At 51.3% G+C, this 19,780-nt stretch overlaps 1 protein-coding gene across 1 annotated transcript; it reads right to left on the bottom strand.

Moving 5' to 3' along the window:
* Window positions 1–1,413: 1,413 nt before the first annotated feature.
* Window positions 1,414–4,311, bottom strand: HOXA13 (homeobox A13). The gene is made up of 2 exons (XM_042802016.1): window positions 3,605–4,311; window positions 1,414–2,968 (listed from the first exon to the last, which is right to left on the bottom strand). Exons 1-2 carry the CDS (start codon window positions 4,275–4,277, stop codon window positions 2,724–2,726), a joined length of 918 nt encoding a protein of 305 aa, XP_042657950.1. The 5' UTR covers window positions 4,278–4,311; the 3' UTR covers window positions 1,414–2,723.
* Between the last annotated feature and the right edge of the window lie 15,469 nt (window positions 4,312–19,780).

The following is a 19,780-nucleotide window of genomic DNA, read 5'->3' as shown; positions in this document are numbered from 1 at the left end:
ACGCAGTCACCCCCAAAGCACAGGCCAGCCGCACGGCCTGGAAACCAGCTGCCGCTTAAGTACCTCTTCCCGGCTGTTTTCGCAGTGGGACGGAGAGAAATACCCCTCAGAAAGTCCCTGGCCGGCCTGCGAAGGGATGCAGCCGATATTCCCACGCTCCGCGGCCGTGGGTTTCCCGTGGCCTGAGAAACCATAACGCTCCGCGGCTCCTTCGCGCCCCGAGGGATGCGAGCGGCGGGCAGATAATGCATCCGCACACCGCGGGAGGGCTAAAATCCCGCACGGAGCGTAAAGCCCCCGGCACGGCAGCCTCCTGGAAAACAGAGCTCGCTCCTGCAGGTACTTCTCATGTAAGTTATTGCGCGAATGCGTTACAACCAGATCTGAGGGTCGGAAAGCGCTCCGCGCTGATCCCCGCAGAGGTGGGTCCTTTTGAATTTCAGCAATGTAAGGCAAGAAGCGCACAGCTCGCGCGGTATCTGATACCCTCTAAATGTACCGTAAAGGTCCCCCAATAGCTCTAATTAGAGCTGCAGACCACCGCAGGAGTCAGGCGGCGAAAGCAAACCTCTCTTTGTGCCCGACCAAACTCGCCCCCGCCACTCACGACACCGACCGCCCGGCGGCCCCTCGCCCCGCACCGGCGGCCCCCAGCCCCCGCACCGCCTGAGCAACCGACTTCCACCCCCGGCCCGGCCCGGCCGCAGCCGCGGAGAGCAACCTGCTGCGCTCTCCGCCTTGCGAGCTCAGCCCTATCACAAGCGATAAGGGCGTGCGGCAGGTCCCCACGCGTGTGCGCACCCGCCCGCGGGGGAGGATGCCGCGCGGGTGCGGGCGCGGCGGCGGCCACGAGGTGGCGCTGTCGGCCCGCGGATGCCGCCGGCGCGCGGAGCTGTCAAAAGTCAAGGTCACAAATCGGCTTTTTTTTTTTTTTTTTCCCCTTTTTTTTTTTTTTTTTTTTTTTTTTCCCCCTCAAGGTCAAGGTTTCGGGCCTTCCCCCGTCCTGTCATCGCCACGCAGCCCCCCGCCACGTTCCCGCCGCGGCCTCGCCGGCCCGGGCAGCGTCCCCCCGGCCCTGGGGCCGGCGGCCGGGCTCCATTTCCCGGCGAGGGCTGCAGCCCTGCGGGGGTGTCATCCTGCTCTTCCTCCCCCTGGCCCCCCAGCCCCGCTGCAGAACCACCGTCTCTCAATACCGAAACATTTATAGTTTAGGAAGGCTGGTTACCAGGCGTGCCTGCCCCCAGATAAACACCGTCCAGGGGAAAAAACATCATCTATACATAAGCTACGTAATGGAAGACAACAGTATTGCAATTATAAGACAGATACATTATATTTTTCTTACGAAATGCACGTAGGTATGAAAAAATAAAGAGTATTCCTTTCAGGTTTTATTACAGTGACTATTTTATTAACAGTATTAATACTACTATACCTATCTACACATCTTGGGTTTTCATTTTTCAGTAGAAATATAAAAAAAAAAAAAATGAGGGTGCACAAGTACATTTTCACAGTGCGCTGATTTTTTTTTTTTTATTTATTTACAAGATAGCTTCTTATAGTGAATAAAAACAAAATAATGTGCTGGTTGAAATAACTGATTGGATTAAAAGGTGCTGTAAAAAGAATCCCTAAACGTTCTACTGCGGCCTCATAACAGACAATAAACAAGGAGAAACGACTAATTACTTATAGATCAAAATATAGATTATATAAATCAAAATACTCATGGGGAAAAATGTATTTCAGTTCAAAGTTCTTGGATATTTTTTTTCCAGGAAGGTTTGGGGTTTCCCCTCCCCCCCCTACTGTAAGGAAATGCCAATGTTCACGTTTTTTGTATCTACCCAGAGTTAAATATTTTAAAATTTCCGGGGACTTAGAATATTAATTCTTGAAGATTATTTGAGGTTTAAAACAGGAAGAATCCCTTAAAAAGTATCTATTGTACGGTCTGCAGGAGAAAAAATAAACAACCAAAAAAAAAACCCAGTTCAGATGATAAGAAATCATCTGTTGAAAATAAAAAATAAAACCGAAAGACATCTCCAAGCAAATATTTTCCTCTCTATCCCCTCTAGTTTGCGATGTTTTAAATTTGCTATCAAGATAGATCCTCCACAGAGCTTCCTTCATTACTGATGTCTCTGAAATCCTTATTCAGTACCTTCGAGGTTTATTATTACTTTTTGACATTAAATGCATTGCTTAAAAACATACAGTAATTGTACATTTTTTTTTCACTATGGTTTACCTGAGCAGTCATTCAACATACAGTTTGGATTGCAATGGAAGAAAACCAGCTTATGTGTCCACATCGACCTCCTCACGTTAACCAGCTCTCGCATCGTGGCCACGAAGAGTCTTCTCAAATAGTAAGGTCGTAGAAGTACTTACAAGTTTCTCAGAAAATCGTGTGTCTTAGCTGAAAGTGTATCTCTCGGGGCTGGGCGTGTGGGTTTTACAGTCTGTCAGTGATACTGGCTGGCTGCTTGGGATTTCAGGAGAACTGTCAGTTTTAACCATTTTGCTACAGCAATATTAAAAAAAAAAAAAAAAAAAAAAAAAGCTATAATTCCAAAGATACAGATCTCTCGTTCTGAAAGAAGAGGTTCATTGTCTTTTCTCTTTTTAATTATTATTAATAATTATTTTAATCTGAACACGAACAAAAAAAAGTTCTGAAACTTTTGAGTTGCTGCTTCTCCATTTTTAATCCATTAACTGGTAGTCTTCAATTTGTTGATCACTTTTTTCTCTTTGACCCTTCTGTTTTGGAACCAGATTGTGACCTGTCTCTCTGACAGATTTGTGGTCGCCGATATCCTCCTCCGTTTGTCTTTGGTTATGAATTTATTTGTAGCATATTCCCTTTCGAGTTCTTTTAACTGGACCTTTGTGTAAGGCACTCGTTTCTTTCTCCCACGTCTGTACGAGTTCGCATCCGAGGGATGCGAAACGACGTCTGGAACAGAAAAACCATGCAGGCAAGCGTTAGAAAATCTCTCGAACCGCTTAGGACATCTTCAAGTGGTACAGGGGTTAGAGTTACAGCGCACTCCTCCGCCTGCCCCGCTCCAGCTTAGCTACTTAAAGCCCGGCTCAGCATTTGGGATTCCTCTTTCCTGGCCGCCGCAGACAGCTTTTAGGCACGGAAAGGCTCGCCTCTGTCAGACAGACAAATAATAATAACAAACCCCACGGAGCCCGGCGAGGGACTCTGGGAAGAATCGCGCGGGGGCCGCAGCGATTTACCCAGCCCGCGTGCTCCGGGCTTTATGGAAAAGAATACCGCAGACGTTCCCGCGGCCCTTTTCAGCTGTTTCCTCTCCCTGTGCCGGCGGCGGGGCCGGGCGGGCGAGGCGGGATGCGCCGTGCGCCGGCGGGGGGCGGGGGGCGGCACCGGGGCCACTCCGGCGGCGGCGGGGCATGTGCGGGCCGGGCCGGGCTGGGGCCGGGGAGCGCGGGCGGGGCGGGGAAGAAGGGAAGGGTCAGCCCGGGGGTGATCCCGGAGCCCTGCCGGCGGGGTACGCGGGAGGGGGGAGCCGGGGAGGAGTAGCGGGGGGGTGGGGTGGAATGGGGAGCCATGCAGGTGTATTACCCGGGAGGGTGGATTTCCAGAGGTGAGGCGGCTGGCTCTGCTCCTTGGGGCAGTACATTTGCCCGTTCCACCCATTGGTGATGGCCCAAGGCTGGTAGCTGTCCATGGGGAGCAGGGGGTCGTGGCGCGGCTCGCCGGGGCCGCCGATGGCGGGCACCACGGGCATATCCAGATAGCCGGGCACCGGCTGGTAGGGCCCGGCGGCGTAGCCCTGGTAGAAGGCGAACTCCTTGGCCCGCGACGTGAACTCCTCGCCGGAGACCGAGGTGTCCATGTACTTGTCGGCGAAGGTGGAGGCGGGCTGGGCGCAGGACTTGATGGCGTTGTGGTGGGTCATGCGGCACGGGTAGTAGCCGCTGCCGAAGTAGCCGTAGGGCAGCGCGGCGCCGGAGGAGCTCTGCACGGCCGCCGAGCAGGGGCTGCACTGCTTGACAGCGGGCTCGGCCATGCCGGCGGCGGGGGCCTCGCTGGAGGTGTAGGCGGCGGCGCTGGGGGCAGCCAGGGGCGCGGGGTGAGCCATCAGGTTGCGGCAGGGGTTGGCCGCCGCCGCCGCCGCGAAGTTGCTGCCGGCGTGAAACCCGTCCATGTTCTTATTGATCTCATCCAGGCTGTTGTCGTAGAGGAACATGACGGGCTCGATCCAGCGGGGGTGGAGGAGCACGGAGGCTGTCATAGCCCGCTCCGCATTGAGACTAGTGGCTCTTTTTTAAAAGCCCCAAAGACTGAAAAAAGAGATACTCAATCTCCGGGACTTGACCAAGGCTGACGCGCCAGTGTCGCGCCAGGCCGGCCCTCATTGGGCCGCCCGCCCCCACGTGATATGCAAAGCAGCTGATAAACATCTGAAGGAATAAAGTGGAGATAATTAAATAACGCAATAACCGCGCGGGGCCGGGTCCCGGCCCGGGGGCGCGGGCACGGGCTCGGGCACGGCGCGGTCCTGCCGCCGCGCGGGGCGCGGGCGCCGCGGGGGGGGGGGGGGGGCGGGGGGGGCGGGGGGGCCCTCCCGTCCGCCCTCTCTCCCTCCCTTCCTCCCTCCCTCCCTCCCTCCCTCCTCCCGCCTTCCTCACTCCGGCCCTCCCTCCCCTCGCCACCGAGGCGTGAGCATTTTGGCCCCGTTGTTGCCGCGGCGCGTTCCCCGAGGTGCGGGGCTCCCCCCGGCACCCTGCTTGATTTCTCCCCTGCGCCCCTTGCCGAGGGCGCTCCCTTCTCCGAGGGCCGCGGAAAGCCCCGGAGGCCTCCCCTCGTCTCCCGGGGGGAGGTGGGCCGCATCTCTCTCCCCCCCCCCCCCCCCCCCCCCCCCGATCCCCTTCCTACCCCGGCCTGAGCCGCCGCCTCTCCCCGGGGAGCGCCGGCGGAGACCCCCTCGCAAACTGCGGCCGGAGAAGCGTTCCCCAGCAGCACCCCGGGCCAGACAAGGCTCTCGAAGCGGAGCCTCCCGGGGCCCTTTCTGGGCGTTTTCCTCCTTTCTTCCCGCCCGTCGAAAGCCCAAGACCCATCTCGGTTCTCTCGTCACAAAGCCTCAGAAGTCAGATAAGAGGAACAGACCAGGAAACCCCGATTTTATTTATTATTATCTTCTAGGATGGGCTCGGGGAGCGGGAGGGTTAATTGGACCTCCATCGAGATTCCGCCGCAGTATTTGTTGCTGTAATAATAAAAACCGGGGCCTACAATTCAGCTCGAATCTTTTTTGGCTGTAAAATATCACGTCGGCTTGTATAGTGTGCACACGGACCCACGGTGCTTTTTTGTGCTGGGAAGAAATGGTTTATTGCCTGAAAAATCTTTTTTTTTGGAAGGTCGTACCTCTGCAAGCGAAAGCTAGAGAAAAAAAAAAATCTCATTCCCTTTTCTCGATAAATGTGAGAATATTACATAGGGTGAAATAATTTCCATTTTTAATATCCCCTGAACCTCCCACCGGCGCGGATGCGTTTCCCCCAACTTTCAGTTATTCGTGCACAACCTTGAACTCAAAACACTCCATCACTGAGCTATCAATAAACTTGACCTAAAGCAGCGTTCGTCTCATCGTTAACAGCTCTCAGCCCTCACGCCTGTGGACAAAACAGCCCCAAATACTCTCATCCTGAAAACTAAATTTTTTTTTTTTTTTTTTTTTTTTTTTTTTGCAATTGCATGTTGCTTTGTTTTGCGCCTGACAGCTCGGCGTATTTATTATCCTACTGTGCTTCCCATTGACGTTGTAGCATTGTTTTGCCCGCATGGCTACAAGCGCAGAGCAGTACCGGGACGTACATTGTTACCGAGCAGGCTTTTCCTTGCCTAGCGCAGAGCTGCCAGCCATGAGAAATAGCCCTTTGGCGCCCATGGATTTTTTTTCAAGGTGCTTTTGCCGTGCGATGGGTTGAGATACCTGAAGTCGCTGTCATCCCCCTGATCATTCGGCAGCATTTTAGCCGCTTTTTTTTTTCTTCATTGTAGCCAATAAAGAGTTCCCATTTTGACTTCGCGTACTCTTTTCCGCATTCTTCCTCATGGCCAAAAGCAAATATTTATTCCCCGCATATTTTTCCTTTTCTTTCAGGCTCCAGTTTTGAAACCTGTGGATTCCCCCGGCCAAGCACTGCTTGACTGGCATGAATTGGGTCGGTTTGTTTCCCTCTGGTTTCTCGAGGCTGCTTCTGAAAATCGAGTTGCAGCGGGGCGGGGGGAGAAGGGGGAAGGGAAGCCAGTTCTATGGGGCAGCCCTGTTTTACATACGGGTTAGACACGGCTAGAGGCCAAGGTCAAGTTGAAAGTTGCAGTCTAGCCAATGTGAGAACTGTCATTCACAGCCCGAAGATCTGTCTGATTTGTTAAAAAGCGGGTAGCCATGAAAACACTAATCTCCCCAGCTCGCCTCACCACCACCAACCCCCAGCCCGCCCCCCTCTCCAAACTTTCCCTCAGCCGCGGAGCGTTTCTCGCTTATCTGCCTCTACTTTTCAAGATCCTTTCCATAAGGAGGGAGAAGCCATGTGAAACCGTAGCGTTCAGCCCCGGTGCAAACTGTACAAGGGGTGGAGGGTCGGGGCGGTGGGGGGTGGGAAGCAAAGTGGGAGGGGGGGGGGCATCCGGTCTGCTGGGTTTTGGTGGTTGTTTTTTTGTTTTGTTTACCCACTTGGGGCCGTTCCAGCCCTGTGTGCGAAAGGGAGAAGGGAGATTAGATTAAAGGGCTCTCTTTTCTCCCTTCTCTGCATCGTCTCCCTCGCTCTAGAGCTCTGTTTAATCATTAGGGAAGAGGGCCGTGCTTTTCCCTGCTGATAAGAGCAGTGATACAACTGTCCCCTTCCCCTGTTTGCCATGAGGTGGGTGGGGGTCAGGGAATGGGACCGTTTCCTCAAAACAGGCAAAACAGCATCTTCGGGGTGCATACGCAGCACCAGAAAAATAGTTATTGTCGGACACGGGTCTTTGTGCCTTTGTTTTACTTTCCGAATTTGACTGGCTGCTAATAAACTATTGACACCGACAGAGGAGAAAAGCCTCGTCAACTATTTTAGATTCCTCCCTCCCCCCGATACCCAATTTTCATTCCCCAGCTATAATTCCTTCCTGCCTTAATGGGAATCTGCCATTAAATATTAGAAAGGAACCGTGAGCGCTGAAGGCATCGAGCAGAACAGATGTTCTTCGGAAATCATGGACCCTGTAATGAACACCAGGGATAAAAATATGATCGAGCCTACCCCCCTGCTTCAAACATATACCATTCGCTACCAATTGTGGAACAGCTTTTATTTTTCTCTACATTAAGTCTTGTGATGCGCTCGATAAATTAACCAAAACTAAGAAAGAGATTACTCGAAGACACCGATCGATTTGTCCATTCTCTACAAACGCTTCATTTTGGAAAATTAACTTGATAATTAAATGTTTCCATGCATGCAACCGACAGACCAATAGAACCTACTTCCATTTTTTTTCTCTCTCTCTTTTTCGTGCAAAATAAAATTAGGATACAGCAAATACAAGCTTATGCTAGAGCCTCAGCATTTTTCAAGAGATTTGATGCAAACCCCCGAACTGCTTTGCATTTATATAGTGTGTAAAATAGCTTGGAGAGAAACACCTCTGTTAAATCGTTTCCTCTAAAACGAGTATTAATTCCTTGGGGAGCAAGCGGATGAACAACCGTGATCAGTTAGAGGATTTTCAAAGGTGCTGAACCCTTTCAGAGCCAGGCAATTTCTAACTGATTTTCCTATTCGGCAACAGTCACCCCTCGCAGTGCATAGCCATGCCCATCTCAGGTATTACAAAAAGCATTAGTGGCATTTTCTTCCCTTGGCTGCCCTGAGAAAGGTCGGATGCATTTATCCCACTTCGCAGGTGTAAGCAAAGGCAGAATTTGGCCCTTACAAGTGCTTTGAACCAAGTCACTGTGTGCTCCTGAGGCCATGAAGCCAAAGATAGTCTTGCCACAGTGAGGACAGAGGGATTTTGGTCGTAAAAGAGAAAATATAAATTATTTGTAAATCTTCCCATGCGATAGGAATATGGCCACTCTTTTTCCTAAAGAGGCCTTAAAAATTCGCTTTTCTTACAGAAACCCAAAGTGCTTTCAGCTGGATGTCAGGTTTTACAAATACAGAGTTTGTCGGCAGAGTATCTAGAAGGCGCTTTTTTTTTTTTTTTTTTTTCCCCAAGCCAGCCTTTGTGTGATCACACACACACACACACACACACAGCCCCTCCGGAGCCCTGCCGCGGGAACGCCCGACAGAGGGGAACTCTGATTTTTTTGTAGGATAATCACAACCGTACGAATACAGAAGAAAAACTGTCGCCCAAGGAATTCCATTCTTACTTTTCCATCCACTGCTTAGAGCTAATTAATGACCATGGAGGAAAAAAAAAATCGTGGCTGATGGCTGAAAATGTATGTTTGTCACAGAGTTAAACCCCGCTAAACCCGCTAAAAGATCTCAGCTGATAACAGAGGGGCTAGAGCGTGATCTTAGTTACTAATAATAAGCTCCGTCCTTCAGATCCCAGGAGTCTTGGAAGACGCGGGAGTAAAGTGATAACAGGAGCGAGAGCCTTAATCGAATTTGATTTTCATGAGCAAATTAAATTTACCTGCCACAAGGTTAATTTGGAGCAGTACTGTCACCGCTGTTTTCTTCCACAATTCCTAAAGCATCAGGGATTGAGATAAACATTCTTGAGTCCGTTTTAAAGACACTTTGTATTTCAGGATATTCATGTGTTTCTAATGGAAGTAAGCAGCTTTACGAGCGGGGTTCGCAGGACATCTTAACTCTCTCCCTCCCACTGCGTGCTGGGGGGGCTGAGATAATTACAAAATAAGAAGTATTTGTAAAAGCAAATGCAGAAAGTGAAAAGTCCGAGAAGATTTGTGAGGAGCTGAATGTTGTATTTCTCTCAGGTATAAAAGGCGTCCTAAAAATCCTCAGCCGCACACTAGAAACGGACCTACCTATTTCAGTCCGTCTAAACTCTAAAACTGCACCTCCTATAAATAAGGTGTGCTCGAAAATAATGTAATTGCTTTCACCCGAAGTGTGGGACACGGACTAATTTTTATGGAGCGAGGTCTCAGCAGATAGCTTCACTCTGTATTTTTTTTTTTTTCCTGTTTCAGCTCTAGAAAACACGCTGGAGGTATTTAATGTGATTAAAGTGAAAATTTGAATGATCCTGATTTCTATCTCACATACAAGGTCTCTTTCCTAATTTTGTTTTGCTCTACGTTTTTTTCCTGTAATATCTTCACAAACATTTTTCCAGGGGGGGTGCAATAATTTTCTGTTTATATTTGGCGGGTGAAAGCAACAGAAGTCTGGCGCTCTGTGACAGCAGAAAATATTTTACTTAAACCGTCGTGTAAATGCAGCGATGAAGGAAAGCCTTTGCAGGCTCTCAGTCAGCCTCAGGCTGCTTGAACGCAGTGATAAAGTCCCCCCTACAATTTCAATTAATTTTGCCATGCAAACTGAGACGGATTTATTCGCCATCAGCTATGCTCACTCGCACAAAGGGAGCCGAGAACGTTTTTATGTTACTCTTAGTAAATTCTGATAGGCGAGGAGGCCAGGCTGGCCGTGCAAATGTCCACTGCAGTAGTTTATCAAGTCGGTTACATCTTCCAGTTAAAAATGTTCTAGTATGAACGTGTAGTACTAACAGATAACAAAAATGATACTCAAGCTAATATTCCTTGATTTTGTTGGGCTTAGCCTTCGATTTTCAGGATGTAGCGATTTGAGGGTAAATTAATTTCTCACCTTATCTACCAGTAGGTCACGATTTTTGGAAAAAAAAAGAAAATAAAGGCAGAGTACAGTGAGCTGCAATGGCATATCCTCTCTATTTCTGCTGGGAGCTTGTAATAATTGCTACCACATGATCACATGGTGTATTGTTGCAGCCTGATTACAATTAAACTTATCCCTCCACCTTTTTCATTAGGGGAAGAAAAAAAAAAAAAAGAAAAGAAAAAAGTTCTTCCTGAGCTTCAGGCCCACTTTGTGCTGTTTTATTTCCCTTTGAAAAGCTGTCGTCGGAGAGAAGCCGAAATCGCTCTTTTCTTTACAATGCGAGAGAAAGCATTTCCACAAAGCCCTTCTCACCATAACATTCCTGTAATAGCGTGACATTTACACAGTGTTCGGCCAGGAGGGCTCAGGGGCAGAAGTGGACGCTGCTGCTGTCTGCAAGAAGCTGCAGGGTCTTTTTTTTTTTTTTTTTCCCCCGAAGCCGTATCTTCACCTAGGGAAACAATAAGACCCTAAGTGCTAAAGGCGCCTGTGCTCAGTATCTAGAGAAAGAAAGGAGAAAGAGGGGGGGAAAAAAAAAAAAAAAAATCATACAGGAAACATTGGACATGTTTGTCTTTACTGGAAGACAGCTGTTTGAGTACATTCTCCAAGAGGGTTTTTTGGTTCCCTTTTCAGAAGTGGTTTTAGTGATTAAAACATTGACTTGATGGAGGCAGTTTATCTCTAATGTCTGGTGCTGTCTAACAGCTCTTTTCCCTCACTTTTCCAGCCCTTTTGCTCAGATGAGACTGTACATACCCGGGGCTCTAATCGCGGCTGTCTTAAGAAATATCTTAAGAGATATGGGGACTCACCGCACTGACGGGAGGGGAGGGTGACTCTAGCTGGAAGTTACCTGCGCCACGAGTGGAGATCTTCCCCACGGAGAGGAAAAAGAAAACCAACCCACCAACCAAAAAAAAAAAAAAAACAAAACAAAAAAAAACAGAAAACGCCGCATCTGGCGAACCCCTGCAACTCTGCCCAAGGTGGTGGAGAGCAGGACAGGAGTGGCCCCGGGAGAAGCCCCGGGAGGGCTGTCCCACCCCCCGCTGGCCCCTGCTGCAGGCCGGGCCGGGCCGTGCGGCGGGGCCCGGCCGGGAGCTGGGTGCCGGCCCGCAGGCCCACGCGAGACCCTCCCACGCCCGCCCGGAGCTGGGCCACGGCTCAGCAGCCGCCCCGGGTACACCTGTGTCGGCCCACGGGCCCCTACCCATGGGCCGCCCTGCGGGTCCGCCTCAGGACCTTCCCACGGCTCCCTCCAGGGCTGGCTCTTGGGTGGCTTGTTTGGTTTTTGTTCCTTTTTTTTTTTTTTTTTTTTTTTTTTTTTTTTCCTTCCCTTTGCCCACTTCACCCGGCGCACTCCGCTCCGAGGGCGCGGAAAGGGACTTTTGCCGGCAGCGGGTGAGAATGGAGGTGGCGTGGCTGCGGGCGCCGTGGGGAAGCGCGCACCCACGCAGGCAGCAGGCGCAGCACACCTGGAACGGGTCCCGTGTCCCCTTGCCCGCGCTGGTGGGTGGGTGACCACACACGCGTGTCTCTCCCCTTGCGACACGCTCTGTTCATCCCTCGCCTGAGAGTTGTGCCGGAGCGAGGAGGGTAGCGGGGCCCCCCTTGGCCCCACGATGGGGTTCCCATCAGTCTTCGACTCTCAGGCGCGTCCCGCTTCGAGCTCGGCGAGAGCCCCCTTCTTTTCTCGCGTGGGTGGGACCCCGCGGGGACAGTCCTGGGGACACGCTTCACGAGGGGTAACGCACCATCTGCAGGGGTCTGTGCTCAGTTTCGGGCAGAAAGAGCCAGCTGGCTTCGGCTGAGTCCTCAGCACTGCTTAAATGCCCTTCGTCCATGTCGTGGGTGCTCCCAGTACCAACCACCTCCCAGCAGAAAGTTACTCGATACCGTGATACGATCGCGTGTTCTCCAATTAGCTTTACATTTCACTAAGCACACGCATTTCTGTTAAAAGTTTATTTGGTAAAAACCCAGTAAAACCGGGGTCTAGAAAATGCTTTCTAGCGCCTAGAGAACATTTCTCAGGTATATATAATACGTGCTGTCTTTAATAACAAGAGACATTTGCTACTCTTCATGTTAGATGGAACTAATGTCTTTCTATCCATACCGTGAACACATTCTCTAAATAGGAATTATACAGTATTTTCCTTTAAACATAACACCAGCCAAATGCAGACTAGCTGATAACTTACATCTCTGGGTAAGTATATTACTCCCTTTATTTTTGCTGAATCATGAATTTTTCCGAAGCTTATTGTATTTTATGTCTTCTTTAGATAAGCAGTTACATATGTGGCCCTGTTGAAGGCTAAATCCCATTCTTACATACGCGACAGCTGACTGTACTTCCAAGATGTTATTTACTCTGGAATCGGTTTAAAGCGCTGCACTCGAGGCTCGTGGATCACCAGGAAAAGCAGGAGTGGGCTCGGTCCCTCGTGGACCCACACACAACGCTGCTCCCGCACCCCCGATCTGCCCACGCCCGGGTTTAGGTCTTCTCATCTGGGGTACGCACTTCATCCGCCTGAGCGCGGCCGAGTGGGGTGTCTGAGGGGGGGACCACCTGGCATTGACACCCTGTGCCCCCACATCCACGCGCGGGAGTGGGCGTGGGGGCACAGATGCTTCCGTACTCTCCAGGGCCAGGGGGGATGGGGGAAGGTTGTAGTGCTGGGTGCCCCCGGAGAGATACCCGGGGAGCAGGAGCCAGGTTGGTGCCAAGGGGCTGGAGCGGAGCTGAGGGCACACGCCAAGGTTCCCACGCTCCGAAGACAATTCGCGAAGTCCCGGGAGCCAAAGTATATTTAGTGCAATAATGGCACAGAGAAAAGGGAGTGGTTTCATAGCAACCCCCCCGACACGCAAAATAATGAGCGGCTAAACAATAAAGGGTAGTCTATAGCCAAGCATGCCCCCTGCTCTTCCAACGTCGATACCTAAAGGAAGAAATTCCCTCGTCCCCTTGCACGCAACTCGAGGCCGCTTTCCTGCAGATGAAGCTGCCCCGGTGCCAGCGAGCGGGTATCCTCGCCCCGAGCCGCTTCCTTCCCATTGTGGGGAAGATACTCGCTGCCTGCCAGTAATTACCAATTGTCATCCACTTTCACAAGACCGTATTTCTTCGCAGTTTCTCTTGCCGAGTGGGGGGGGACTATGTCAAGTCATCTGTCATCTCCCGGCGCAGCCCGCTGCCACCCCGCCCCCCTAAAAAAAAAAACAAAAAAAAAACCCCAAACCAAACAAAACAAAAAACAAAAAAAAAAAAGAGGAAAAAACCTCCAGCTGCATGTAACATAAAGCTACATCTCGTAGGTCGTGTCGCAAAGGAAACATAAAGGCTGGTGTGCCTTTGCTCAGCAGAAGTCTCTATATCCGCCGGACGCCGGTTCTCGCTGTTCTCAGGTCAACAAATTCTCAGTCCAGGGGCTCTACCTGGAGCAGTCCAGCACGCCGTGTGGACACGGATCGGGTCTGAAACCTGTGTTTGTCAGCCATGAGAAGCTGGCCGGGTTGGGCGGGTCAGGTCAGAGGTGTGGGGACAGGGCGGGTGCCCAGCGGGGCTGGGGAGGGCCCCCGGAGGGGCTGGGGAGCCCGCCTGCTGCGGGGGGAACCCTCCGCTCCCATAACCCGTCAAGGAAGTTTTACCCACCAGAAATAATTCCACCACGAGGTGGTGAAGGCACGAACAGACACGTCATCACCACTTCAGATGATGTAAATATTTGGCAAATAAGGGAGAGGGAGCTTTTCTGACCTATTAATTTTAGCGGGAGGCTGGAGGGAGGGGGGTTCCGGCTCTGTGACTATCCTGGAGGGGTCACTAAAAGAGAGGTCAGAAGTTTGTGCTGAGGTTCTTAGGAAATTTGGACACTACCTAGCTAATCAAGTTATCGTCATTTCATAATTAGCTTTCAGTCAGATTCTCATCTTCGGTAGAATGTCAAGACGATAGCAAAAGAAAAAAAAAAATCCGCTTTGACTGGGAGGACGACATTACATATACAGTTATCACAGCCAGAGAATTAAGTTGCATTTATCGGGGGCTTGCGTGTGTGATGGATTGTACTACTGTTTTAACAATAACCACAGGATCGAAACCTTAAAAACTGTGAGCAAGAATATCCCCACTGACATAAAAGTTGCCTATATGTAAAAAAGAGAATCCCATATAACTCCACAGCGGAAATCAGTTAGCAAGTATCTTCTGCCCGTTTGCAAACATCAAATGTTCCTGCCATATGTCCGTTCCTATTTGTATTCCAACTAAGAAACCTGAAACGTACATACGTGATATTAAAACAAAACATGAAAGATTTTTTTCAGAAATCTGTGAGAGGGGAGTGTAGGTCTGAGGTAGGGGTTAAAGGAAGTAGAAAAAAAAAAAAAAAAGAAAGAAAAAGTGATGCTATTGCCAAAAACTTTAATATTGAACAACACAGCTGAAGCTTTTATCACGGTACGAAATTTACAGCCTAATAATTCAAACCTGTGTGCTCATTGCAAGATGTCTTTTCCCCTTTCTGGGTACCCAAAGGGACTGTTTTGCTTTCCGAGGTGAGGAGCATCCCTGCAAGCCAGGAAACGGCAGGTGAACGTCCACTTGAGGGAAAAGGGAGAGGAAGAGTAAAGAAAAGAAGATGATGGCTCTTTAGGATTCGAAGAGATTTCCGACACCTAGGGTGGAAATCAAAATGTGGCCTCTGTGGAAATCACTGAAGGAACAAAACAACAAGGAGAACCTTGCCTGGTGAAAAGAAACCGAGAGAAAAACGTGTGGGTTGGAAGAGCAGTAGTTTGAGTCTTCACAAGGTGGAGGAGATCTCCGAGGCTCCCCCTCCGCATCCTCATCATTTGGGCAGGTGGTGGGGCTTCCCACAGCTCAGTTGCCACATGATTAGGTACCAACTAAGAAGCTGGAAGTGATCTGAACTCCTTGGAGAAGGAAGAAAGGTAGGACGGGAGGAGACCACCCAATTTAGAAAATATCCACCCATCTCCCCACGAAAGAGGAGCAGTCCTGGCGCTGGGTCCCCCTGCAGTTCGGGAACGCCTTTCGTGCCCAAGGAGAAGCCACCTGTTAGGAGGGGACAGCCTGGGACTCCCCGTCACGGGCGGGTCGGTCGCTCAGGTGCCAACGCATATTTCAAAGCTCAAGGTCAACGCCTCCCCCTCCCCGCATACTCCGTTCTCTCCCCAAAACCCGCGGGGTAAATGAAAGCATGAATTTCTGCCATGGCACCAGGGAAGCCTGGAGCCGAGCTCTCCCGCGTGGCTTAGCCAGCCCCCCTCCCGTCTTTCCTGCCGAGCTCTGTAACACAGAAAGGAGCAGGAAGGGTTTCGGCTGAGCGCGGATGCCCGCCGTCCCGCCGGCAGCGTGTCCCGGCTTGCTCGGGTGGCTCCGCCGGGCGCCGGGGCAGGCTCCCGTCCCCTGCTAGCGATAACCATCAGGTATTTGCAAGGATAAACAGAGCCCCGGAGGCTGCGGGGCGGGTGGCGGGGCCGGCGGGGGAGGTAAGAGAGGGGTACGATGTCCTTGCCTGGGTTTCGAGCACCGCCCGTGGCAAAAGGAGCGAGGCACCGGGCGGAGCAGCGCGGCGGGTTGCGGGGTCGCCGCGGTGGGGCTGGAGGCGACCGAGGGTCGGTCTCGCCGGGGCAGGACCCGGGTGGGGTCGGGCTGGCACCCGGAGCCTCCGATGGGGGGGCGAGGGGGGGGCCGCGCCGCGGGGCGCCGCCACCCCGGTCCCCGCTGCCCGGTCCCCGCTGCCCGGTCCCCGCTGCCCGGTCCCCGCTGCGGGCTCGGCGGCGGCGGCCGGAGGAGAGCGGGAGAGGAGGGGAGCGGTGCGCCCGAGGAGCCGGGGTAAGCGCCTTCCCGCGGGGCGGAGGAGGTCGGGGTGCAATGGCGAGGGTTTCCCACTAGATGTCTTGCACAGCTAATGATAATTGCGGGCTCTGTCCTTCCCCGGGTGTATCCCCGAGAGCCCGACCCTCCAGCCTCTTTGAAGTCTGCTACCCCTTTTAGAAACCAAATCCCTTTCCCCCCTACCATCCCGGGCTTTTTTCCCCTTTGTTTCCTTTTTCTTTAAAGAGCGTTCTGGAGCTTAGGCTAGAATAAAATAAGCATTTCTCCACAGAGAAAGCTCTCTGGTGTGAGACTCATGCTTTTGGAATCCTTTTATGACCTTTGATGTGTTTAAATAACATGGTAAAGCTGTGCACACACCTCGGATTAAACTTTAATCATCCCAAGTCAAGGACATCCAGGTGGTAAATGACTTTACTTTGACATTTCTACTTTAGAACAATATATGATCCCAGTCGCAGGTCAGAGAGACGTTCACAGTCTTGTCGTCCTTAGAAGCGCAAATATGCTTTTACCTACATAGATTAGAAACTTGTCGCTTCTGTTACCTTATTAAAAAAAAAAAAAAAAAAAAAAAAAAGAGAGAGAGAGAGAAACAAACACAAAAATCAAAACTCCCGGGATTTTAGTTCTATCAGGTATCTACAGACTTCCCACAGGACTGTGAAAGCGTTTCTCTCTGTTAAGCACCACACTGCCTCTCCTGGGATATATGTGTGTATAATGATCCATACGGGAATCTAGGCAAGTTTTCTTATATATGTGTGTGTATGTTCCCTTCCTGCAAAAAATTATGCTCTAGGTGATTCCTTTAAGGAAAAAAAAAAAAAAAAATCCTCAGCAGACTTTCTCTCTGCTCCCGGTGCGGTGCAACCAACCCCTACGAGCCCAAATTGAGCTGGGTTCCCCACGAACAAAAAACCCTAACAAATAATGTAAGTAGGTTTAAGAGAAATCTGGAACTCTTTATTTGCTCTGCTGCTAGCACCTGGTTTTAAATCATACAACTTTGGGTTAACACGTACAAAAGAGAGGGATTTGTGGGCCTTTTTATTGTCAATCAAAATTAGTGACAACTAAATTTGGCGTTCATTTTTACCAATGGGTCCCTGCTCAGCCTCGGCTTATGCTTGTCTTGGAAGCTGTGGAGCGCAGGGAGCTAAAGCCAAGCCTTTTGCACGGAGTTTTAGGTCCTGGACTCAGTTGTAGGAAAGGCCTAAGCATGGGAAATCCCATCCTTCTTTTTTATGCCTTTTCATCTCCGCTTTGACCCACTGAGACTTTACACCCGCTCCGCAGAAAATTAAAATATGATTAAATATGAGATAAATTTTAAGAGAAACTGGCAGGCGGGAGGCGGGCTCGGGCAGCTCGTTTTGAGGAGGGCGGTTAGAAATAGACGGGTCCAGGTAGGTAGAGCAGTCTTACTGGGAAAAGGGTGAGATTTCGGCTCCACTCGGGAGTGGGGGCAAGTTCAGCTCCTCGGGAACAAAGTATTCGCGACTTTTACAGCACAAAACCCAAGAGAGTGAGCGGACAGTCCGCCCCGGAGGCACGGCAGGAGGGAACCGAAAAGACCAACGACACCTTCCTCCTCGAGTCTTCCCCAGCCCCACCGCCCGTGGAAGGTGCCACGCTCCGGCTCCCCACGGGAGGAACGGCCGCGCGGGGGGCGCCGGCGGGGGGTGGAGAAGGGGGAACGCTGCTGACACAGAGAACTGGGGTCGTGCACGAACCTTGCGACACGCCTGAGACTTTGCTCGTTTCCAGAAGTTTGGAGGCGTTGAGTGAGAAGTAAGCATTTTAGCAAAATTTCTCGGGATTTAGCGGCGTGTAGGAGAGCAGCGCTGCGCGGCCCGCTCCCTCCGCCGCCCCTGCCCGGCGTGTGTGCTGCTGAGCGGAGATAAAGCTGAGCGAAGGAGACACGGTCGCCATAACCGCGGCTCCCCGAAAGACAAAAGGCTGGGTTTTCCTTTTTTTATTTCCCCCTCCCTCCCCTCCCATCTAAAATCCCCGAGTCTAATTATTTAACTGTCCGCTCTCTCCTCCGCTTCTAATTATGAAGTCAAGATGTTTAATGTTGGAAAAATACATCAGTTGTTTTATACCCGGACAGAGCCTTTACTTGTGAAACTCACTTCTAAAAAAAATAAATCTGGAAATAATTAACTCGTACAGTTGAGAACATTATGTTGCTTATACTGTAAACGTGTCCTTACACCTTTACAAGACGTTACAGAGGACTTACTCAACTAATTGAAACTGTTATATAGCAGCGTTATGTATTCAACATACTCGTTACATTTCATCTTTATGGACTTAGAGTTTTATTCCTTTCACGGTCTTGTGATTTTTTTTTTTTTTCACCCAGCAGCCGATCGTTTAATCTGCAAGGAGAGATACCCGAAAAGCTATGAAAAGAGGAGCAATTTAGTGTTATTTCTCTGTAGCAGGGTGAGACGAATCACACCACCACGGACAGAGTATTGGAAAAGGTGCTAGCTCTGAAAATTTCAGAGCCAAACATTTCTCCTCTATCCCAACACCCCAGGGAGAAATGTATATATGTATACTAGCTAATTTTTACACCAGCTGGATCGGGTGGTGGAAGGTCTCGCTTCCCACCTCCCCGTAAAAAAAAAAAAAAAAAAAAAAAAATTAGTAGTATTATTGTTATTCTTGTTATTATTATTATTGGTATTTAAAATGCTACTTAAGGAGCTTCTTCAGATGCATCCTTGAGCTAGGGAAATGGAGAAGGGTGAAGCCGAGTGGGCAACGAGATGCACCCACCCAGCTGATAACCAGCGTGGGGTGACGATGGGCAGCCCCGCCGGACGGCCACGGGGATAACACTCGCGTGGGTCCTGGGAGCGGGCACGGCAGCGCGGAGCGTCTGCGTGCGTGTGTGTCTGCGAGTGTGCACCCAAAAGGGGCAGCGGGATCGCTGCTCCGCGGGGCCCCACGGGCGATCCTTCCCCCCCGTGTTCTCTGCCCATCCTCCCCGCCGGTCTGCAATGTCCCTTCCCGGGCCAAGGCGACTTGTTCCCGCAGGCAGTTTCCCCTTCATGCGAGTAGCCAGGGAGCCCACAAGGAACCGTTTTCCTTGCTCCCACCCGTGTCACGCCTTCAGGGGCTGATGGAGACTTTTGTTGAGCCCGGAATAACTAGCACTCACATGGGCGAACACAAACGCCCGATTCACGGAGCAGCCGGAACAGGGACCAGGATGTGGGCTGCACTCTGCGCTCCGATCTCTGCTGAAGACACACAGTCCTGCAATTATTATAATATGTTATTTTCGGTGCAGAGGGCAGGGGCTACCTCGGATGAATAAATTCATCTCCCGCAGAGATCGCCCGCAAAAAACCCTTTCGCGGCTGATATTTAAAGGCAGAGCCTGGCGTACCAAGAAGAAGGACAAACTCAAGAAGGGAAATCTAGTAGCAGGAAGGATCACTTGTAGGAGGGAGAGATGTGCGTATCCTCGCACTCACGTGTACGAGGCAATACGCCTATGCACTCGCAGCTGTGTTTGTAGATGACGGGGAGTGTGGGTGCTTGAAAAAAAATGTTTTATGAAGAAATGTTTCCAGGGCAGTGTTGCAGTTTCAACTGTACAAGCAAGGCTTTCCTCCCAGAAATCGGTCTGCATCCCCGCCCGTTCCCTCGACTGTCAGAGCAAGGAACCGCCCCTGCGAGCCGGAGATAATCCCGCATCTCTAGGCTCGTCCTAATCTAATTCCGCGTGTTACTCGGCCGCGGCGGCGGGCGGGCCGCGGGGCCGCGCAGGTACCGGCAGCTCCGCCGCTGCGCAGGGCCCGCGGCTGCCCTGCGCCTCTCTCCGCGGCCCCCCGCGCAGGGCCCGCGGCTGCCCTGCGCCTCTCCCCGCGGCCCCCCGGCGGCAGGTGATGCGGGGAGGGCGGCGCGGCCGCCGAAACATGTGCGCTGCACCCATCGGCACCGTCTCCTCTTGACAAGGTGGATGGTGATTCATGCCGTCCGACG

Source organism: Tyto alba, unplaced genomic scaffold, assembly GCF_018691265.1.
Source record: "Tyto alba isolate M040663 unplaced genomic scaffold, T.alba_DEE_v4.0 Super-Scaffold_38, whole genome shotgun sequence".
NCBI classification, from domain to species: Eukaryota; Metazoa; Chordata; class Aves; order Strigiformes; family Tytonidae; genus Tyto; species Tyto alba.
This window is presented reverse-complemented; position numbering and strand designations above follow the sequence as displayed.

Bases quoted from the DNA above. Each gene is read 5' to 3' on its own strand.
- HOXA13 (XM_042802016.1), bottom strand. From the start codon at position 4,277: ATGACAGCCTCCGTGCTCCTCCACCCCCGCTGGATCGAGCCCGTCATG. The intron at 2,969-3,604 runs GTAATACACCTG...TTTCTGTTCCAG, and splicing joins CTGGAAATCCACCCTCCCGG to ACGTCGTTTCGCATCCCTCG.